This window comes from Xenopus tropicalis, chromosome 3, assembly GCF_000004195.4.
Source record: "Xenopus tropicalis strain Nigerian chromosome 3, UCB_Xtro_10.0, whole genome shotgun sequence".
In the NCBI taxonomy this organism is placed as follows: domain Eukaryota; kingdom Metazoa; phylum Chordata; class Amphibia; order Anura; family Pipidae; genus Xenopus; species Xenopus tropicalis.
In genome coordinates this window covers 720,360-744,143 of record NC_030679.2, presented here as the reverse complement: position 1 = coordinate 744,143, position 23,784 = coordinate 720,360, and the positions used below count along the sequence as shown (strand labels likewise).

Below are 23,784 nucleotides of genomic sequence, written 5' to 3'. Positions count from 1 at the left end.
GTACACACTCCGGCCCAATCCCATCATGTAACGGTACCACACACAGGCCCAATGCCATCATGTAACGGTACCACACTCCGGCCCAATCATATCATGTAACGGTACCACACTCCGGCCCAATCCCATCATGTAACGGTACCACACTCCGGCCCAATGCCATCATGTAACGGTACCCCACTCCGGCCCAATCATATCATGTAACGGTACCACTACAACTCCGGCCCAATCCCATCATGTAACGGTACCACACTCCGGCCCATCCCATCATGTAACGGTACCACACTCCGGCCCAATCCCATCATGTAACGGTACCACACTCCGGCCCAATCCCATCATGTAACGGTACCACACTCCGGCCCAATCCCATCATGTAACGGTACCACACTCCGGCCCAATCCCATCATGTAACGGTACCACACTCCGGCCCAATCATATCATGCAATGGTACCACACACAGGCCCAATCATATCATGTAACGGTACCACACTCCGGCCCAATCATATCATGTAACGGTACCACACTACCGGCCAATCCCATCATGTAACGGTACCACACTCCGGCCCAATCCCATCATGTAACGGTACCACACACAGGCCCAATCATATCATGTAACGGTACCACACTCCGGCCCAATCATATCATGTAACGGTACCACACTCCGGCCCAATCATATCATGTAACGGTACCACACTCCGGCCCAATCCCATCATGTAACGGTACCGCCTTACACTCCGACCAATCCCATCATGTAACGGTACCACACTCCGCCCAATCATATCATGTAACGGTACCACACTCCGGCCCAATCATATCATGTAACGGTACCACACTCCGGCCCAATCATATCATGCAATGGTACCACACACAGGCCCAATCAGTATCATGTAACGGTACCACACACAGGCCCAATCATATCATGTAACGGTACCACACTACGGCCCAATCCCATCATGTAACGGTACCACACTCCGGCCCAATCATATCATGTAACGGTACCACACTCCGGCCCATCATATCATGTAACGGTAAACCAACACACAGGCCCAATCATATCATGTAACGGTACCACACTACGGCCCAATCCCATCATGTAACGGTACCACACTCCGGCCCAATCATATCATGTAACGGTACCACACTCCGGCCCAATCATATCATGCAATGGTACCACACACAGGCCCAATCATATCATGTAACGGTACCACACACAGGCCCAATCATATCATGTAACGGTACCACACTACGGCCCAATCCCATCATGTAACGGTACCACACTCCGGCCCAATCATATCATGCAATGGTACCACACTCCGGCCCAATCCCATCATGTAACGGTACCACACTCCGGCCCAATCATATCATGTAACGGTACCACACTACGGCCCAATCCCATCATGTAACGGTACCACACTCCGGCCCAATCCCATCATGTAACGGTACCACACACAGGCCCAATGCCATCATGTAACGGTACCACACTCCGGCCCAATCATATCATGTAACGGTACCACACTCCGGCCCAATCCCATCATGTAACGGTACCACACTCCGGCCCAATCCCATCATGTAACGGTACCACACTCCGACCCAATCATATCATGTAACGGTACCACACACAGGCCCAATCCCATCATGTAACGGTACCACACTCCGGACCAATCATATCATGTAACGGTACCACACTCCGGCCCAATCCCATCATGTAACGGTACCACACTCCGGCCCAATCCCATCATGTAACGGTACCACACTCCGGCCCAATCATATCATGTAACGGTACCACACTCCGGCCCAATCCGCATCATGTAACGGTACCACACTCCGGCCCAATCCATCATGTAACGGTACCACACACAGCCCAATGCCATCATGTAACGGTACCTACACTCCGGCCCAATCATATCATGTAACGGTACCACACTCCGGCCCAATCCCATCATGTAACGGTACCACACTCCGGCCCAATCCCATCATGTAACGGTACCACACTCCGACCCAATCATATCATGTAACGGTACCACACACAGGCCCAATCCCATCATGTAACGGTACCGCACTCCGGCCCAATCATATCATGTAACGGTACCACACTCCGGCCCAATCCCATCATGTAACGGTACCACACTCCGGACCAATCATATCATGTAACGGTACCACACTCCGGCCCAATCCCATCATGTAACGGTACCACACTCCGGCCCAATCCCATCATGTAACGGTACCACACTCCGGCCCAATCCCATCATGTAACGGTACCACACTCCGGCCCAATCATATCATGTAACGGTACCACACTCCGGCCCAATCATATCATGTAACGGTACCACACTCCGGCCCAATCCATCATGTAACGGTACCGCACTCCGGCCCAATCATATCATGTAACGGTACCACACTCCGGCCCAATAAACATCATGTAACGGTACCACACTCCGGCCCAATCCCATCATGTAACGGTACCACACACAGGCCCAATGCCATCATGTAACGGTACCACACTCCGCCCCAATCATATCATGTAACGGTACCACACTCCGGCCCAATCCCATCATGTAACGGTACCACACTCCGCCCAATCCCATCATGTAACGGTACCACACTCCGACCCCATCATATCCAATGTAACGGTACCACACACAGGCCCAACCCATCATGTAACGGTACCGCACTCCGCCCAATCATATCATGTAACGGTACCACACTCCGGCCCAATCCCATCATGTAACGGTACCACACTCCGGACCAATCATATCATGTAACGGTACCACACTCCGGCCCAATCCCATCATGTAACGGTACCACACTCCGGCCCAATCCCATCATGTAACGGTACCACACACAGGCCCAATGCCATCATGTAACGGTACCACACTCCGGCCCAATCATATCATGTAACGGTGCTCCACACTCCGGCCCAATCCCATCATGTAACGGTACCGCACTCCGGCCCAATCCCATCATGTAACGGTACCCAACACTCCGGCCCAATCCCATCATGTAACGGTACCACACTCCGGCCCAATCATATCATGCAATGGTAAACCACACACAGGCCCAATCATATCATGTAACGGTACCACACTCCGGCCCAATCATATCATGTAACGGTACCACACTCCGGCCCAATCCCATCATGTAACGGTACCACACTCCGGCCCAATCCCATCATGTAACGGTACCACACACAGGCCCAATCATATCATGTAACGGTACCACACTCCGGCCCAATCATATCATGTAACGGTACCACACTCCGGCCCAATCATATCATGTACGGACCACACTCCGGCCCAATCCCATCATGTAACGGTACCACACTCCGGACCAATCCCATCATGTAACGGTACCACACTCCGGCCCAATCATATCATGTAACGGTACCACACTCCGGCCCAATCATATCATGTAACGGTACCACACTCCGGCCCAATCATATCATGCAATGGTACCACACACAGGCCCAATCATATCATGTAACGGTACCACACACAGGCCCAATCATATCATGTAACGGTACCACACTACGGCCCAATCCCATCATGTAACGGTACCACACTCCGGCCCAATCATATCATGCAATGGTACCACACACAGGCCCAATCATATCATGTAACGGTACCACACACAGGCCCAATCATATCATGTAACGGTACCACACTACGGCCCAATCCCATCATGTAACGGTACCACACTCCGGCCCAATCATATCATGTAACGGTACCACACTCCGGCCCAATCATATCATGTAACGGTACCACACTCCGGCCCAATCATATCATGTAACGGTACCACACTCCGGCCCAATCATATCATGCAATGGTACCACACTCCGGCCCAATCATATCATGTAACGGTACCACACTCCGGCCCAATCATATCATGTAACGGTACCACACTCCGGCCCAATCATATCATGCAATGGTACCACACACAGGCCCAATCATATCATGTAACGGTACCACACTCCGGCCCAATCATATCATGTAACGGTACCACACTCCGGCCCAATCATATCATGCAATGGTACCACACAGACAACACAATGGGTTCATGAGGTTCTAGAGCCGGGTTCCAGAGGTTCTAGAGTTGGGTCCCTGAGGTTCTAGAGCCGGCACACTTACCTGTCTCCCGGTGACTGAATGGACCCAACAGGATCAGGAAGTGCAGGAGGGCCCGGCGCCGGCGTCTCTTTGGCATCAGCAGAACTCCCTGTGTCCCCGGCCTGAGAGAGACAGAACCTACTGAGTCCATTTGCCCCGGGGGGGGGGGGGGGGAGTGTTGCACCGGCACTCACACTCACACTCACTGAGTCGGACTTCTCGGCTCCCGTTGCCGTTTCCTTCAGTCGGAGAATCTCCTGGGCCGGCGACTCCCGTTGGGCCGAGTTCTCTCGCACCGCGTTCTCCATGTCTTTAATGTTACTGAATATTTTATCCTCCCGCCTGCGAATCTGCATAGGGAAAGTCCCATGATCCTCTGCTCACACCCCGGCACCCACCTGCCCTGGTACCTGCCCTCGTTACCTGCTCCTGCTGCACCGGCAGAGGGTTCCTGGCACCAATAAGGGGAGGGGCTCCCAGTGCCAATAAGGGGAGGGGCTCCCAGCGCCAATAAGGGGAGGGGCTCCCAGTGCCAATAAGGGGAGGGGTTCCCAGCGCCAATAAGGGGAGGGGTTCCCAGTGTCAATAAGGGGAGGGGCTCCCAGCGCCTATAAGGGGAGGGGCTCCCAGCGCCAATAAGGGGAGGGGTTACTTACCATTTTGAGGGAGTTGTCCCTGGAGAAGGAGGGGCTCTGGGACGGACTCTGCTCAGGGGCCCCAAATAGACTGAAAGCCTTTCTGCGCAGACTGGGCTGTTGGTGCTTCTTCATCCGCTCCAGTTGCTCCTCCACCGTCATCCGGGCCCTGGGCCCCTCGGCAATGCACAGATGTTCCACCGCGCTCCTCGGCCTCTCCTGGAGCAACACGGGGGGGGTTAGGGTCACCCAAGCGCACCCCCCCATACGTCTGTATGATGCCCAATTCTGTCCCCCATCATTCCTATTGGCCCACAAGCAAACCACTCACTGTTTTTGGCTCCGCCTTCCTGCCCTTCCTTAAAGTGACATAGGAAGCGATGGTGGTGGATTCCAGTGGGGGGGACTTGGTTCTCGGGGAGACCACCCCCACGGGATAGTGTGACCCTAAAACAAGGAGGAAAGGTCAGTGGCCCTGTAACCGGGGGCCCGGCCAACGCCCCCCCTAAAGGGTAAGACAAACCTTTCGTTGCCGCACTTTCTAGGTTGGCGGCCGCTTCGCTCTTGTCGTCGGCGTTGGTCTCGTCCACTTCGGCCACGGTGGTCAGTTCCGGCTCGCTCTTGTACAGCCTGTAGTCCGGCCCCTAGGGGGGGCAATAAGGAGTCAGTGATGCCCCGCGCAGCCTGGGCACTGGGTGATGGGGGGGCGTGAGTGAAATAAAAGCCACAGCGATGCACAGCGACACCCCCGTCAGACCAACGGGGACACAGAGAGCGGCCAATCAGCTGGCAGGGGTACTACCTCAGAAGCGGCCAATCACAAACTGGGGGGCCCAATGGGGTCATGCAGCCAATGCCCATGTGTTTGGGGGGGAATGAGATGGTGATGCCTGGGGGTGACAATGTGGCCCTTACGCAATACGTCCCGTTTCTCTGAGGCGCGGCCATCTTGTCGTCGGGGAGCTGGATGGGGCCCCGGTTACCGCACAGCAGGGCGGGGCTGCTCTTACTGGGCATGGGGGGGATTGCGGGGGGCCCCTCGGGTAAATCATAGGAGCGAGGGAGCGGAGGGCGCGGCGGGACCTCCTCCTGAGGAACGGCAGAACAGTCAGCTGATTACCTGCGGCGTCTGGATTGGTCAGTCGGCTTCCAATGAGAAGCGGTTAAAGGGCAACTACACCCAAGCACTATGGCTGTGCCCCCCAGCTGCTTTAACCCGTCAGTACCCTGTGCTGGGGGGCCCCCATAGCTGGATCAGCCTCTCGTATAGGATAATTACCCAGGAGCCAATTGGCAGAGTTCAGTAATTAGCCAATAGGAAGCTCACCTCGTTATCGCCCGTAGAAACCGCGTGCGGCTCCGATTCGGCTTCTGGAATGAAGAACAGAGAGTGGGACATTTCCCATGATTCCATGCGGGGGGCCCTACTGTCTGCCCCTCCCCTCTGCCCCTCTGGCCCCTACTCTCTGTCTCACCCTACTGATGCCCAATGAGCAGGGGGGTCTGTTTCAGCCAATAGGCAGCCAGCTTACCGGCCTGGGATCTGTGCTGCTTGTGCTTGCTGAGCCCCTCCATCACGTCCTGGATCCGCCAGATCTCCTTCTGCATCTGAGCGCGCTGAATGCCCCCCGTCTCCGTCTGTGGGATGGCACAGAGTCTCAGTGAGGGGCAGGGTGGGTACAGATGGCACAGAGTCTCAGTGAGGGGCAGGGTGGGTACAGATGGCACAGAGTCTCAGTGAGGGGCAGGGCGGGTACAGATGGCACAGAGTCTCAGTGAGGGGCAGGGCGGGTACAGATGGCACAGAGTCTCAGTGAGGGGCAGGGCGGGTACAGATGGCACAGAGTCTCAGTGAGGGGCAGGGCGGGTACAGATGGCACGGAGTCTCAGTGAGGGGCAGGGCGGGTACAGTTGGCACGGAGTCTCAGGGAGGGGCAGGGTGGGTACAGTTGGCACGGAGTCTCAGTGAGGGGCAGGGCGGGTACAGATGGCACAGAGTCTCAGTGAGGGGCAGGGCGGGTACAGATGGCACAGAGTCTCAGTGAGGGGCAGGGCGGGTACAGATGGCACAGAGTCTCAGTGAGGGGCAGGGCGGGTACAGATGGCACAGAGTCTCAGTGAGGGGCAGGGTGGGTACAGATGGCACGGAGTCTCAGTGAGGGGCAGGGTGGGTACAGATGGCACGGAGTCTCAGTGAGGGGCAGGGCGGGTACAGCTGGTACAGAGTCTCAGTGAGGGGCAGGGTGGGTACAGATGGCACAGAGTCTCAGTGAGGGGCAGGGCGGGTACAGTTGGCACAGAGTCTCAGTGAGGGGCAGGGCGGGTACAGATGGCACGGAGTCTCAGTGAGGGGCAGGGTGGGTACAGATGGCACGGAGTCTCAGTGAGGGGCAGGGCGGGTACAGATGGCACAGAGTCTCAGTGAGGGCAGGGTGGGGTACAGATGGCACAGAGTCTCAGTGAGGGGCAGGGTGGGTACAGCTGGCACAGAGTCTCAGTGAGGGGCAGGGTGGGTACAGATGGCACGGAGTCTCAGTGAGGGGCAGGGTGGGTACAGCTGGCACAGAGTCTCAGTGAGGGGCAGGGTGGGTACAGATGGCACAGAGTCTTAGTGAGGGGCAGGGTGGGTACAGATGGCAGTTCAGTTAGAGATCGGAGGGTTCCTTACAGAGCAGGGGGCTGCAAAGGCTGAGAGGGGCACTGCCATGCTGTGTGGGCACCAACTGGGCACTTACCTGCACCCCCCCCATACGCTCCAGCTGTTCCCGCATTTGGTTCCTCGCGGCAGTCACATCGCGCTCCAACTTATCGTATTCTCGCCACGATCTCTCCAGCTCCTACGGAAAGTACCATGGGTCAGAACCATACAGGGGGGATCATTCATTGGATCAGGGAAAGTACCGCGGGTCAGAACCATACAGGGGGGATCATTCATTGGATCAGGGAAAGTACCGCGGGGCAGAACCATACTGGGGGATTCATTGGATCAGGGAAAGTACCGCGGGGCAGAACCATACTGGGGGGATCATTCTGGATCAGGGAAAGTACCGCGGCAGAACCATACTGGGGGGATCATTCATTGGATCAGGGAAAGTACCGCGGGGCAGAACCATACTGGGGGGATCATTCACTGGATCAGGGAAAGTACACGGGCAGAACATACTGGGGGGGTCCATTCATTGGATCAGGGAAGTACCGCGGGGTAGAACCATACTGGGGGGATCATTCACTGGATCAGGGAAAGTAGGGCAGAACCATACTGGGGGATCATTCATTGGATCAGGGAAAGTACCGCGGGGCAGAACCATACAGGGGGGGGGATCATTCATTGGATCAGGGAAGTACCGCGGGTCAGAACCATACTTGGGGGATCATTCATTGGATCAGGGAAAGTACCGCGGGTCAGAACCATACAGGGGGGGGATCATTCATTGGATCAGGGAAAGTACCGCGGGTCAGAACCATACTTGGGGGATCATTCATTGGATCAGGGAAAGTACCGCGGGTCAGAACCATACGGGGGGGGGATCATTCATTGGATCAGGGAAAGTACCGCGGGTCAGAACCATACTGGGGGGATATTCACTGATCAGGGAAAGTACCGGGGGCAGAAACATACTGGGGGGATCATTCATTGGATCAGGGAAAGTACGCGGGCAGAACCATACAGGGGGGGATAATTCATTGGATCAGGGAAAGTACCGCGGGTCAGAACCATACTGGGGGGGATAATTCATTGGATCAGGGAAAGTACCGCGGGGCAAGAACATACAGGGGGGGATAATTCATTGGATCAGGGAAAGTCGGCGGGAGAACATATACGGGGGGAAATTCATTGGATCAGGGAAAGTACCGCGGGTCAGAACCATACTGGGGGGGATCATTCATTGGATCACAGGAGCCAAAGGGAGAATATGAGAGAGTAAAGCGGTTCTGTTGGGCACAGAGCACACAGAGCTGGGCCAGGTACCAGAACGCTCCCAGGGCTAAACAGGCAGGTCCCATGTACACAGCCCGGGGTCCGTATGGGTCGGTACCAGAGAGACAAGAGACTTACCGCAGTGGCACGAGACACCTCCCGGCAGGTACTGAGCAGCCCGTTCTGCAGATCGTCTCTCTGTAGCACAACGCTCTGCATGGCAGTCGGACTGTCGGCATTTAGCTCTATCTCCTGGCTGGCAGAGAGCAGCGCCTGTTCCACAGTGTACTGACAGGGAGAGAAGGGGTTAATGCTGCGCCCCAACATGGCCGGGGGGGGGGGGGGCGGGGACAGGGCGGAGCCAAGACACTTACCTTCTCCTTGTGCAACTGCTGCAGTTTCTGCTCCAGGGCCTGTACCAACTTGTCCTGCTCACACAGGCGGCTCAGCTGGGCCTGGGGGGTAACAGCCGGGGGTCAGGGGCACATGGGGCAATTATTCTGGAACTCCACCCCCCGCCCAGTTATGTGCCTGCCCCCTTTCCACCCCCATTCCACCAATAACAGCCCCACCCCCCTGCCCCATTTGCCCCAGTCACTTACGTCGATGTCGGGCTCTTCCGAGCGGAATTTATACCCCACAGAGCGGCCGTCCTCTTGCGCCATCTATAAAACATCAGCCTCAGTCAGGGGGGCTTTAATGGAATTCTGTAGCCTCCCCAGGGGGCAGTTAGCCGTGTGTGGCCCCCACTTCCTTCAGAGCACAATGCATATTATTATTGCCCCAGAAACCTGCCCCAACCCATGCCAACTGCCCATTTACATTACCCCAGGGGGTATAGGAGGAGGGCCCAGAGCTTTCAGTACTTACACTTACCCGGCACCCACCCCGCCCCCCGGCACCCCCCCCCCAGTCCAATACCCAATACCCCGGCACCCCCCGCCCCCAGTCCGAACCCGGCACCCCCCCCGCCCCAGTCCGATACCCGGCACCCACCCACCCCCCAGTCCGATACCGGCACCCCCCCCCCCCCCCCAGTCCGATACCCGGCACCCCCCCCCCAGTCCGATACCCGGCACCCCCCCCCCCCAGTCCGATACCCCGGCACCCACCCCCCCCCAGTTCCGATACCGCGGCACCCACCCCCCCCAGTCCGATACCCGGCACCCCCCCCCCAGTCCGATACCGGCACCCGCCCCCAGTCCGATACCCGCACCCACCCCCCCAGTCCGATACCCGCGCACCCACCCCCCAAGTCCGATACCCGGCACCCACCCCCCAAGTCCGATACCCGGCACCCCCCCCCAGTCCGATACCGGCACCCACCCCCCCAAGTCCGATACCCCGGCACCCACCCCCCAAGTCTGATAAGTCCGATACCCGGCACCCACCCCCCAAGTCTGATACCCGGCACCCACCACCCAGTCTGATAAGTACGATACCCGGCACCCACCCCCCCAGTCCGATAAACTGGCACCCACCCCCCCAGTCCGATAACTGGCACCCACCCCCCCAGTCCGATAACTGGCACCCACCCCCCCAGTCCGATAACTGGCAAATACCCCCCCCCCAGTCAGATACCCAGCACCCATCCCCCCCCAGTCAGATACCTGGCACCGATGCCCAATCATTCTAGAGACGCAGTCAGGTGACGCAGAGGGGCAAATAGACGCAGGGGGGCAGATGCCGGGGGCTCATGCAAATGAACAATAAAGCATGAACTGAATGCAAGTAGAAAGACGTGGGTGGCGTGGCCAGGGGGCGTGGCCAGGGGGCGTGGCCGGGTGGTGGTGGCCGGGGGGCACAGTGAGACTTTTGCCATGCAATCCACCTGCTGGGGGGGCAGAGAGGGGCAACAGGCTATTTGCTTTATGTGAAAGCCTGTGAGAAAACACCCCCTGCTGAGAGGAACCAGACACTAATTACCCCCTATGGGGCAACTCACAAAGTAAAAACACAACACCAAAGGCAGCAAAATGCCCAGCAACAAGTCCAGCCGCAGCAGCGCCCCCCAGCTGCCACATGTTGCACCCCGAGCCCCCCACCTCCATATGCAATCTCTGCCCTGATTGGCTGGTTCTGCATGGCTGTACAGAAAGCAGTATAGTCTGCAGCAGGGAGTCACTGCCAATCAGCCCTGGGTGCCCGCCTGGTGTTACTCGTGGGCAGGGGGTGCAGGTAACTATGGGGGCGATGGTGATGCCTGAGAGAGAAGCCATGCTCACAAGGGCACAGGGCACAGCAAGACACATAGGCGGGCATGGATGTGGGTACATGAGCGGGTTCCAGACACAAGCCGGCAGCCTTGGCACATGGGTAGGGATAGGGGCTGGGACTGGGCCCAGGAGCTTACTTGCTGGAACAGCTGAGGTCTAAGCGCTGAGTTCTCAATCATGGTGTGAACCATAGTGATTAGGGGCTCATTCTCTTTCATCTGGTGCAAAGGGGGAGGAGCATAGAGTCAGTAGGGCACAGCCACCCGGGCACTGCCACCGCGAGTCAGTAGGGCACAGCCACCCTGGCACCGTGAGTCAGTAGGGCACAGCCACCCTGGCACCGCGAGTCAGTAGGGCACAGCCACCCTGGCACCGTGAGTCAGTAGGGCACAGCCACCCTGGCACCGTGAGTCAGTAGGGCACAGCCACCCTGGCACTGCGAGTCAGTAGGGCACAGCCACCCTGGCACCGCGAGTCAGTAGGGCACAGCCACCCTGGCACCGTGAGTCAGTAGGGCACAGCCACCCTGGCACTGCGAGTCAGTAGGGCACAGCCACCCTGGCACCGCGAGTCAGTAGGGCACAGCCACCCTGGCACCGTGAGTCAGTAGGGCACAGCCACCCTGGCACTGCGAGTCAGTAGGGCACAGCCACCCTGGCACCGCGAGTCAGTAGGGCACAGCCACCCTGGCACCGCGAGTCAGTAGGGCACAACCACCCTGGCACCGTGAGTCAGTAGGGCACGGCCACCTTGGCACCGTGAGTCAGTAGGGCACAGCTACCTTGGCACCGTGAGTCAGTAGGGCCCAGCCACCCTGGCACCGTGAGTCAGTAGGGCACAGCCACCCTGGCACAGTCACCCTGGCACCGTGAGTCAGTAGGGCACAGCCACCCTGGCACTGTGAGTCAGTAGGGCACAGCCACCCTGGCACCGTGAGTCAGTAGGGCACAGCCACCCTGGCACCGTGAGTCAGTAGGGCACAGCCACCCTGGCACCACGAGTCAGTAGGGCACAGCCACCCTGGCACTGTGAGTCAGTAGGGCACAGCCACCCTGGCACCGTGAGTCAGTAGGGCACAACCACCCTGGCACCGTGAGTCAGTAGGGCACAGCCACCCTGGCACCGCGAGTCAGTAGGGCACAGCCACCCTGGCACCGCGAGTCAGTAGGGCACAGCCACCCTGGCACCGCGAGTCAGTAGGGCACAGCCACCCTGGCACCGTGAGTCAGTAGGGCACAGCTACCTTGGCACCGTGAGCCAGCACCCTGGCACCGTGAGTATAGGGCCAGCACCCTGGCACGTGAGTCAGTAGGGCACAGCCACCCTGGCACAGTCACCCTGGCACCGTGAGTCAGTAGGGCACAGCCACCCTGGCACCGTGAGTCAGTAGGGCACAGCCACCCTGGCACAGTCACCCTGGCACCGTGAGTCAGTAGGGCACAGCCACCCTGGCACCGTGAGTCAGTAGGGCACAGCCACCCTGGCACCGTGAGTCAGTAGGGCACAGCCACCCTGGCACTGTGAGTCAGTAGGGCACAGCCACCCTGGCACTGGGTATTCTGTATGGGGCCCAGGGGCCACAGGTACCCCTGCCCGCTTGGCATAACGTGGGTTCTCCTTACTGTATATTCATGGGTCAAACCTTTATGCCCAATAAATAAGGACAAAGAAGCAGAGCATGCTGGGTAACCCCCGAATACAATACTACTGGATAAGGCTTATGGCGCAGTGCGTCCGTATGTACGCGCAGAACTGGACCGGAACATATGGGATAGACGTACCTAGCTGTGATTGGCTACTGGGCCTCTGTCAGGTCGCCATAGTAACTAAATGACACACAGTTCTAGGGCTTACAGCTTTACTGCACTGCTGCGGAGCGGAGGTGCCCCCCGTGCCAGGGACCCCGACACAGAGATTATAAACCCTCCCACCAACCCCTGCCCCAGTGAGCTTACACTCTAAGCACCCTATAACCCTCACACACACTAGGGCCAATCACACGTGGGAGTCACTCACACTCGGCAGCCAATCACAGCCAATGCCCACCTGGTGGTCCACATAGATGAGGTTCCGCTGGAGATGGTGGGAGAGGATCTCGTTCTGGCGGCAGCGTTAGGGAACAGGGAACAGAGAGTCCGTAAGAGAGAATGGGCCCCGCGGGGTACACGGGTCAGTATGGGGGGGCCGCAGGGCAGATGTAGGTTAGATGGTGCCCAATGGGGGTCATTCCCTTGTATAACCCTTGTGCAATGGAACCAACACAGAACAAGGGGGGGGGGGGGTCACATTTACTAAAGAACCCCCCCAAACTGAAACGTCCCAAGCGCAGGGTCAACATGAAACGTCACCGGGTATGGGGGGGCAGGCTGGCATGATAGAGATGGCACAGATGGTAGTGGGGGGGCACCTCGTACAACTATGAACCCTTTGAGGGAACTGGTGGGAGTTCGACAATTAAAGGGCAAGTAAAGCCAAAGTTTCTCTCATTTAGGGCGCGTCTGACCCCAAGGGCTTTTACTTGCACTAATAATGGGCATTCTCGGATGGCAAAGGGTTCATAGCGACCAATGGCACGTCAGGGAGATGGCCCAGCCCATGGGAGGGGTTAATGGGATGAGGTCACCGGGTGGCACAATATATAGAGTATTACACATGGCTGACCTTGGGACTGCAGAAGGGTTTGAGCCGCAGGAGCTGTGCCAGGGTGTATTCCCGGATACTGCCCAGCTCTGCCTGCTGCCGCCTCAGCTTGATCAGCAACAGGGTCAGTTCCTCTGGCTGTGGCCAAACACGACACGGTGAGTCATTGGGCGCCCAAACACCCTGCAGCCAATAGCCTTGCGCCAGTACCGCTGACCTATAGTGAGCCCACTGGCAGGAAGTGACTGTGTATCCCCGCCCCTCTCCCACCGGCACAGGAAGTACCTCCTCCAGATACCCAGGGAACCCCCTATACCTCCTCCAGATACCCAGGGAACCCCCTATACCTCCCCCAGATACCCAGGGAACCCCCTGTACCTCCCCCAGATACCCAGGGAACCCCCTGTACCTCCCCCAGATACCCAGGGAACCCCCTGTACCTCCCCCAGATACCCAGGGAACCCCCTGTACCTCCCCCAGATACCCAGGGAACCCCCTGTACCTCCCCCAGATACCCAGGGAACCCCCTGTACCTCCCCCAGATACCCAGGGAACCCCCTGTACCTCCCCCAGATACCCAGGGAACCCCCTGTACCTCCCCAGATACCCAGGGAACTCCCCGTAGCCCCCAGATACCCAGGGAACCCACCGTACCCCCCCCCCAGATACCCAGGGAACCCCCTGTACCTCCCCCAGATACCCAGGGAACTCCCCGTAGCCCCCAGAATACCCAGGGAACCCACCGTACCCCCCCCAGATACCCAGGGAACCCACTGTACCCCCCAGATACCCAGGGAACTCCCCGTAGCCCCCAGATACCCAGGGAACCCACCGTACCCCCCCCCAGATACCCAGGGAACCCACTGTACCCCCCAGATACCCAGGGAACTCCCCGTAGCCCCCAGATACCCAGGGAACCCACCATACCGCCCCCAGATACGCAGGGAACCCACTGTACCCCCCCCAGATACCCAGGGAACTCCCCGTAGCCCCAGATACCCAGGGAACCCACCATACCCCCCCAGATACGCAGGGAACCCACTGTACCCCCCCCCAGATACCCAGGGAACTCCCCGTAGCCCCCAGATACCCAGAGAAGCCCACTGTGCTAGCGCTATAGCAACGCCCCATTGGCTGGCCTATAACAGTCAGGGATGCAGCAGTAGCTGTAATGCTGATTGGTGCCACTAGAGGGAGGGAAGGAACATTGGGAGGTTAAACAGCCGCCGCTCTCCCATTGGTGCCTCCAGTCACTGGTTTGGGGGTCTCCCTCGCTCTCTACCCCCACTTATTTATGGGCACGACATGTGGGCAGCACCGGGTACAGGCGTGGCACTGAATGCTTTGCCCACAGGTTATTATGGGAGCAGCACTTGATCTCATTTACAGAGTAGGCGGCGCCTGGGCAAAGGTCTAGGCCATTATTAACCCTACTAGGGCCACATCAGGCAGCCAATCAGGCGGCTTATTATAAGAAATAAAAGCATCACTCACGGTTTTGCCTTGGAGACCCTGCGGGGTGATGGGCTGTAGGCTCACTCCTGCGGGCATCGACCTTCTGTCGGGCACAAACGGGTGCTATGGAAACACGAGATGGCATCTGGGTAAGGGCATGTGTCCCTGCAGCTGGCGGCCATGTTTGTTTCTATGGGAAGGGCAAGCTGGCGGCCATGTTTGTTTCTATGGGAAGGGCAAGCCGGCGGCCATGTTTGTTTCCATGGGAAGGGCAAGCTGGTGGCCAGAAGGCAAATTGAGAGGATTTACCACACTGGGGAGGAGTTACCACACTGGGGAGGAGTTACCACACTGGGGAGGAGATTGGAAAGGGGTTACCTTATTGGGGAAGGGTTAACTTATTGGGGAGGAGTTACCCCACCGGGGAGAGGCTACCTTATTGGGGAGGAGTTACCCCACCGGGGAGAGGCTACCTTATTGGGGAGGAGTTACCCCATTGGGGAGAGGCTACCTTATTGGGGAGGAGTTACCCCATTGGGGAGAGGCTACCTTATTGGGGAGGAGTTACCCCATTGGGGAGAGGCTACCTTATTGGGGAGGAGTTACCCCATTGGGGAGAGGCTACCTTATTGGGGAGGAGTTACCCCATTGGGGAGAGGCTACCTTATTGGGGAGGAGTTACCCCACTGGGGAGAGGCTACCTTATTGGGGAGGAGTTACCCCATTGGGGAGAGGCTACCTTATTGGGGAGGAGTTACCCCATTGGGGAGAGGCTACCTTATTGGGGAGGAGTTACCCCATTGGGGAGAGGCTACCTTATTGGGGAGGAGTTACCTTATTGGGGTACGCCTTGTGCCGCCGGTCGATAGTGATGTCCCCTATCTGTACGGGGGAGGAGACCTCGGACCTGTAGGAGCGATGGGGCGAGTAGGTGTGGTACCCCGAGATGGAGCCGTGGGAGGGGGACATGGGAATAGAGTGCAGAGTCTGGTCGGAGATATGGATCATGGTTTTGGGGCTGGTGAGGGAGGTGTGCCGGCGGAGAGTGCTCTGCTTGTTGTAGAACTGTCTCTGCTGCCACTCGTACAGTTGCCACATGGTGTCGTCCCGTATGGAGCGTCTCTTCTCCTGGGGCCCCAGGCTCTGCTCGTACCCGGCGGCGCTGCACAGGCTCTCGGGCCGGGCTTTGGGTTGGCGCGGGAGTGTCCGGTAGCCTTCTGGGTATCGGGGCAGTGTCGGTGTGTGGTGGCTGGGCATATTCCTGGGCAGCGTCTGATAGGACATTACCCTGCAGGGAAACAAGAGCACTCAGTGCTGCCTCCTGGCACCAAATACTGCCCTTTGGGGGGCACCGCCCAAGTCCGACCCCTGTCTGATGCAGATACAGTTGGGGTACACTGGATCCCAGAACCTGGCACCAACCTCTTACTCTGCCCCATTTGGGCCTGGCCATAGGCATTAACTCAGAGGAGGGATGTTCTGGTTGGCCCAAAGGGATAATTATAAGGAGAGGTTGGTGGGCCAATCAGGTGGGGGCAGTAAAGGCCACACTTACCCTCTCGACTCTCCCTCGAACTCCTTGTCTCTCTGCGCTCTGATCCACTGGCCCAGCTGTAACAGGGAGTTGGTTCTCTGCATGACCCGCTCCGGTTCTGTGCTGGGCGCTACGGTTCTGTGGGAGTCGGCAGAGTCCGGTTCAGAGAAATGTCCCTGGTTCTCAGGCCCATTAATGTGCGCCGACCTGTACTGGACCAGGCCCGGCTGTAAGGTCTCATAGTCAGACATGCCGGGCCCCGGGCGCCCCCCGGTTATTTTGGTTAGGGGCCGGTCCTGCCCCTGGAACCCGTATTTCTCTGCCTCCACAGACTTCTGCCCCCCAAGTCTGCTCAGCTCTGCGTTTCTCTGGTTATTGTTGGCTTCCGGCCGGATCAGCAGCCTGTGGTTTGCAACGTGGTTCAGTTCTGGGGGGGCAACATTCTCACACTTCATTGGTTCCGCCCTATGCATGGAAATAAGAGGTACAAACAAGGTCACCCCAAAATCTCAGAGTGAGAGAAGCACCGTGAGCAATGCCAATGGGCAACTGCCCACCCCCCAGTGCCCCTTACAGAAGCCCTGCCTGGCCAATCAAACTGCCCTCCCCCAGTGCCCCTTACAGAAGCCCTGCCTGGCCAATCAAACTGCCCTCCCCCTAGTGCCCCTTACAGAAGCCCTGCCTGGCCAATCAAACTGCCCTCCCCCTAGTGCCCCTTACAGAAGCCCTGCCTGGCCAATCAAACTGCCCTCCCCCCAGTGCCCCTTACAGAAGCCCTGCCTGGCCAATCAAACTGCCCTCCCCCTAGTGCCCCTTACAGAAGCCCTGCCTGGCCAATCAAACTGCCCTCCCCCTAGTGCCCCTTACAGAAGCCCTGCCTGGCCAATCAAACTGCCCTCCCCCAGTGCCCCTTACAGAAGCCCTGCCTGGCCAATCAAACTGCCCTCCCCCAGTGCCCCTTACAGAAGCCCTGCCTGGCCAATCAAACTGCCCTCCCCCCAGTGCCCCTTACAGAAGCCCTGCCCGGCCAATCAAATTGCCCTCCCCCCAGTGCCCCTTACAGAAGCCCTGCCTGGCCAATCAAACTGCCCTCCCCCCAGTGCCCCTTACAGAAGCCCTGCCTGGCCAATCAAACTTCCCTCCCCCTAGTGCCCCGTACAGAAGCCCTGCCTGGCCAATCAAACTGCCCTCCCCCTAGTGCCCCTTACAGAAGCCCTGCCTGGCCAATCAAACTGCCCTCCCCCCAGTGCCCCTTACAGAAGCCCTGCCCGGCCAATCAAACTGCCCTCCCCTAGTGCCCCTTACAGAAGCCCTGCCTGGCCAATCAAACTGCCCTCCCCCTAGTGCCCCTTACAGAAGCCCTGCCCGGCCAATCAAACTGCCCTCCCCCTAGTGCCCCTTACAGAAGCCCTGCCCGGCCAATCAAACTGCCCTCCCCCCAGTGCCCCTTACAGAAGCCCTGCCCGGCCAATCAAACTGCCCTCCCCCTAGTGCCCCTTACAGAAGCCCTGCCTGGCCAATCAAACTGCCCTCCCCCTAGTGCCCCTTACAGAAGCCCTGCCTGGCCAATCAAACTGCCCTCCCCCTAGTGCCCCTTACAGAAGCCCTGCCTGGGCAATCAGTGTGCCCCCTAGAGGCTGTCAGGGAAGCTGTGTATAACGTTACTGGGCTGAGTGCCACACGTGGGCAGGGTGCTATTTATACACTGACCCAGGGGAGTGGCACGTGGTTCTGTGGGCAGCTCTGGCCCTTTATGTGCTTATTAGGGCCCAATGAGGGGAAGCAGGGGGAGCGGCACAGAGTTGCGGTGCTGACTGTACAGATGTGGCGAGGGAGTCATGTGCCCGCTATGTACCCGCTATGTGCCTGGCGCTCTGCCTGTAGCTCCAGGGGCGCCACGAACATCCACAAATATTTCCCAAAAGCAGTTTCCTGCTGAACTCACCGGGGGGGTCACATGATACGGGGGAAACCCCATTGCACCCCAATCCAGTAACTGTGCCACCCCAGGGTACGACTGGCCCATGTATACACGGCCCCAGGGGGCACAGACTTCCCCATGCAGGACTGGGTTAGATGGGCTCAAGTGGGACTGTGCCACCCCAGGGTACGACTGGCCCATGTATACACGGCCCCGGGGGGGGGGGGGGGCACAGACTTCCCCATGCAGGACTGGGTTAGATGGGCTCAAGTGGGACTGTGCCACCCCCGGGTATGACTGGCCCATGTATACACGGCCCCAGGGGGCACAGACTTCCCCATGCAGGACTGGGTTAGATGGGCTCAAGTGGGACTGTGCCACCCCAGGGTACGACTGGCCCATGTATACACGGCCCCGGGGGGGGGGGCACAGACTTCCCCATGCAGGACTGGGTTAGATGGGCTCAAGTGGGACTGTGCCACCCCCGGGTATGACTGGCCCATGTATACACGGCCCCAGGGGGCACAGACTTCCCCATGCAGGACTGGGTTAGATGGGCTCAAGTGGGACTGTGCCACCCCAGGGTACGACTGGCCCATGTATACACGGCCCCGGGGGGGGGGGGGGGGCACAGACTTCCCCATGCAGGACTGGGTTAGATGGGCCCAAGTGGGACTGTGCCACCCCAGGGTACGACTGGCCCATGTATACACGGCCCTGGGGGGCACAGACTTCCCCATGCAGGACTGGGTAAGATGGGCCCAAGTGGGACTGTGCCACCCCAGGGTACGACTGGCCCATGTATACACGGGCCCGGGGGGGGGGGGGGGCACAGACTTCCCCATGCAGGACTGGGTTAGATGGGCCCAAGTGGGACTGTGCCACCCCAGGGTACGACTGGCCCATGTATACACGGCCCGGGGGGGGGCACAGACTTCCCCATGCAGGACTGGGTTAGATGGGCTCAAGTGGGACTGTGCCACCCCAGGGTATGACTGGCCCATGTATACACGGCCCCGGGGGGGGGGCACAGACTTCCCCATGCAGGACTGGGTTAGATGGGCTCAAGTGGGACTGTGCCACCCCCGGGTATGACTGGCCCATGTATACACGGCCCTGGGGGGCACAGACTTCCCCATGCAGGACTGGGTTAGATGGGCCCAAGTGGGACTGTGCCACCCCAGGGTACGACTGGCCCATGTATACACGGCCCCGGGGGGGGGGGGGGGCACAGACTTCCCCATGCAGGACTGGGTTAGATGGGCTCAAGTGGGACTGTGCCACCCCAGGGTACGACTGGCCCATGTATACACGGCCCCGTGGGGGGGGGGGGGGGGCACAGACTTCCCCATGCAGGACTGGGTTAGATGGGCTCAAGTGGGACTGTGCCACCCCCGGGTACGACTGGCCCATGTATACACGGCCCTGGGGGGCACAGACTTCCCCATGCAGGACTGGGTAAGATGGGCCCAAGTGGGACTGTGCCACCCCAGGGTACGACTGGCCCATGTATACACGGGCCCGGGGGGGGGGGCACAGACTTCCCCATGCAGGACTGGGTTAGATGGGCTCAAGTGGGACTGTGCCACCCCAGGGTACGACTGGCCCATGTATACACGGGCCCGGGGGGGGGGGCACAGACTTCCCCATGCAGGACTGGGTTAGATGGGCCCAAGTGGGACTGTGCCACCCCAGGGTACGACTGGCCCATGTATACACGGCCCCGGGGGGGGGCACAGACTTCCCCATGCAGGACTGGGTTAGATGGGCCCAAGTGGGACTGTGCCACCCCAGGGTACGACTGGCCCATGTATACACGGCCCGGGGGGGGCACAGACTTCCCCATGCAGGACTGGGTTAGATGGGCTCAAGTGGGACTGTGCCACCCCAGGGTACGACTGGCCCATGTATACACGGCCCGGGGGGGGCACAGACTTCCCCATGCAGGACTGGGTTAGATGGGCTCAAATGGGACTGTGCCACCCCAGGGTATGACTGGCCCATGTATACACGGCCCGGGGGGGGGGGGGGGGCACAGACTTCCCCATGCAGGACTGGGTTAGATGGGCTCAAGTGGGACTGTGCCACCCCAGGGTATGACTGGCCCATGTATACACGGCCCCGGGGGGGGGGGGGCACAGACTTCCCCATGCAGGACTGGGTTAGATGGGCTCAAGTGGGACTGTGCCACCCCCGGGTATGACTGGCCCATGTATACACGGCCCTGGGGGGCACAGACTTCCCCATGCAGGACTGGGTAAGATGGGCCCAAGTGGGACTGTGCCACCCCAGGGTACGACTGGCCCATGTATACACGGCCCCGGGGGGGGCACAGACTTCCCCATGCAGGACTGGGTTAGATGGGCCCAAGTGGGACTGTGCCACCCCAGGGTACGACTGGCCCATGTATACACGGCCCCGGGGGGGGGGGGGAGCACAGACTTCCCCATGCAGGACTGGGTTAGATGGGCCCAAGTGGGACTGTGCCACCCCAGGGTACGACTGGCCCATGTATACACGGCCCTGGGGGGGGCACAGACTTCCCCATGCAGGACTGGGTTAGATGGGCCCAAGTGGGACTGTGCCACCCCAGGGTGAGGCCGGGCAGGACTGGGCGGCACTCGGGGGGGGGGGGTCAGTACCTGTTGGGCGGCAGTGAGCGCACCAGGGAAGCGTCGGTCATGACTCTCATCCACATCTCCGTGTCGGGGGCGGAGTCTGTGCAGAAATAGTAGGTGCGCATGTTGGAGTGGGCAGCCTGGAAATGACCAAAGGGCATCATTCTAACAAACTAACAGTCTGCAAGAGAGAGAAACAGCCAATGAGAGGAGAGTTATGGCGTCCAATCACACAATCCCAGCAGCATGCCAACCTATGTGCCCACAGTATCCAATCCCAGCAGCATGCCAGCCTATGTGCCCACAGTATCCAATGCCAGCAGCATGCCAGCCTATGTACCCACAGTATCCAATCCCAGCAGCATGCCAGCCTATGTGCCCACAGTATCCAATGCCAGCAGCATGCCAGCCTATGTACCCACAGTATCCAATCCCAGCAGCATGCCAGCCTATGTACCCACAGTATCCAATCCCAGCAGCATGCCAGCCTATGTGCCCACAGTATCCAATGCCAGCAGCATGCCAGCCTATGCACCCACAGTATCCAATCCCAGCAGCATGCCAGCCTATGTACCCACAGTATCCAATGCCAGCAGCATGCCAGCCTATGTACCCACAGTATCCAATGCCAGCAGCATGCCAGCCTATGCGCCCACAGTATCCAATGCCAGCAGCATGCCAAGCCAGCAGCATGCCAGCCTATGCACCCACAGTATCCAATCCCAGCAGCATGCCAGCCTATGCACCCACAGTATCCAATGCCAGCAGCATGCCAGCCTATGTGCCCACAGTATCCAATGCCAGCAGCATGCCAGCCTATGCGCCCACAGTATCCAATGCCAGCAGCATGCCAGCCTATGTGCCCACAGTATCCAATGCCAGCAGCATGCCAACCTATGTGCCCACAGCATCCAATCCCAGCGCCTATGAGGGCCACCGTATCAGCCAATCAGCTTGCGTGTGTGACACAGTCCCGCCCAACAGCGGGGGTAACACTGGGGGTGGGTAAATACATAGGGAATAACGCACTTACCTTGCAGAGGAGCAGATTAACCTGGTTGAAGCGCTCAGGCCCCGAGGAAGAAGGGGATTGGGGGGGGGGGGGGGGGGGGGGGGGGAAGATATTTAGAGATTATTAGGAAATCTATACACAGTTTCCCATCAAACAGCAGAAGTATCAGCTCCCCCCCCCCCCCCCCAAATAATGGATAAGCCAGACCTGCTTTGAGCCCCCCCAGTTCTATGTATTTAACCCTATCCCCCCACCATCTTCCTTCACATGGACTGCCCCCCATTTACTCACCTTAAAGGCAAACAAGCGGTTAATGTGATCCTCGGGGGTCACCGTGCAGATCTGGAAGCTCGGGAGGAGAATGCTCCCCAGTACCCCCTCTTCCTTCTCATCTGCCAAAGCAGGAAGGGAGGGTGAGAGAAGGCTCCGCCCCCAGCGCACAGCGCAGTAATGATACCCCCGGGGGGGGGGGTATTGTTGGCATTGCCCCATTGGCATTGCCCCATTATTGCAGATTGGGAAAGTAGGGGGGCACTGGGGGGCTATAGAGGTTGGTACCATGGGTGAGGGAGGAGGGGCACTAGGTTAGTGGGTGCCAGGGGGGAGTGGAACCAACCAAGCGAGGGGAGGGAGGGCCCTATCATTTGGGATGTACCACCAGGCAGTAATTGCAGGGGTGAGGGGGTGGGACTCCCCCCCCCGGTCTATTCGCAGCGCCGGCGACTGAAGGAAATGATCATGTAAACGAGCCCAAAGCAGAAGCTGTCATTAGTGGCAGCCAATCACAGGGCTGGGTTAAACCACCAGGCGTGGGGCTCAGCAGTCGGTTATTATGGGTATAGGGGACAGAAGGGCTGTCACATGGTCCCTGAGCATTTGGGGTTCAGGTAATAACCCCCCCCCCCCCCCAATACTGAAGGAGACAGAAGAGCCCCCTGCAGAACCCACCTCTATAGTAGAACAGACACAGGTCCGACAGCACAAACCAGCGCTTCTTCCACAGCTTCATCCCCGAGTTTGCCTGCAATGTACAGAGATACCCTCAGTGTGTCTTATAGACTGCCCCCTACCTGCCCCCCCGGCATACCTACCTACCTGCCCCCGGCATACCTACCTATCTATGTAACTGCCCCCTGGCATACCTACCTACATACCTGCCCCCGGCATACCTACCTATCTATGTAACTGCCCCCTGGCATACCTACCTACATACCTGCCCCCGGCATACCTACCTACCTGCCCCCGGCATACCTACCTATCTATGTAACTGCCCCCTGGCATACCTACCTATGTAACTGCCCCCTGGCATACCTACCTATGTAACTGCCCCCTGGCATACCTACCTATGTAACTGCCCCCTGGCATACCTACCTATGTAACTGCCCCCTGGCATACCTACCTATGTAACTGCCCCCTGGCATACCTACTTACCTATTTACCTGCCCCCCCGGCATACCTACCTGCCCCTGGGTATACTTACCTACCAACTTATGTACCTGCATACCTACCTACCTATGTACCTACCTGCACCCTGCCATCCCACAGAGGCAATGCTGGGCCAGTTGGCAGAAGGCCCAGAAGCCAACTCTGTACATACCCATAGGTACCAGGGCTGGGGGCATAACTGGGTGGTAGGGAGTTGCTCTGCACCCCCAGTACTCGTGTTTCACACTTACAGGAACATCTCACACACATACGGACACCTCTGAGCTGTCTCATTAGCACCAGCGCTCG

General features: G+C 58.8%; 1 protein-coding gene across 20 annotated transcripts in view; it reads right to left on the bottom strand.

Moving 5' to 3' along the window:
- The window catches only part of plekha5 (pleckstrin homology domain containing A5), an 87,146-nt gene that overhangs the window by 8,392 nt on the left and 54,970 nt on the right, over positions 1 to 23,784 (bottom strand). For 5 of the 20 annotated variants that reach the window (XM_031898407.1, XM_031898406.1, XM_031898409.1 and 2 more), the window contains 22 exons: positions 22,999 to 23,071; positions 22,342 to 22,442; positions 22,072 to 22,092; positions 21,063 to 21,178; positions 16,521 to 16,964; positions 15,800 to 16,253; positions 15,005 to 15,088; positions 13,532 to 13,648; positions 12,917 to 12,970; positions 11,008 to 11,088; positions 9,257 to 9,319; positions 9,029 to 9,109; positions 8,793 to 8,942; positions 7,471 to 7,572; positions 6,268 to 6,373; positions 6,063 to 6,106; positions 5,651 to 5,824; positions 5,259 to 5,379; positions 5,067 to 5,182; positions 4,757 to 4,954; positions 4,301 to 4,450; positions 4,122 to 4,222 (listed from right to left, as the gene is read on the bottom strand). In XM_031898407.1, coding sequence (XP_031754267.1) covers positions 4,122 to 4,222; positions 4,301 to 4,450; positions 4,757 to 4,954; positions 5,067 to 5,182; positions 5,259 to 5,379; positions 5,651 to 5,824; positions 6,063 to 6,106; positions 6,268 to 6,373; positions 7,471 to 7,572; positions 8,793 to 8,942; positions 9,029 to 9,109; positions 9,257 to 9,319; positions 11,008 to 11,088; positions 12,917 to 12,970; positions 13,532 to 13,648; positions 15,005 to 15,088; positions 15,800 to 16,253; positions 16,521 to 16,964; positions 21,063 to 21,178; positions 22,072 to 22,092; positions 22,342 to 22,442; positions 22,999 to 23,071 — 2,951 coding nt within the window. The other 15 variants (XM_031898408.1, XM_031898412.1, XM_031898414.1 and 12 more) reach the window with 15 other exon arrangements.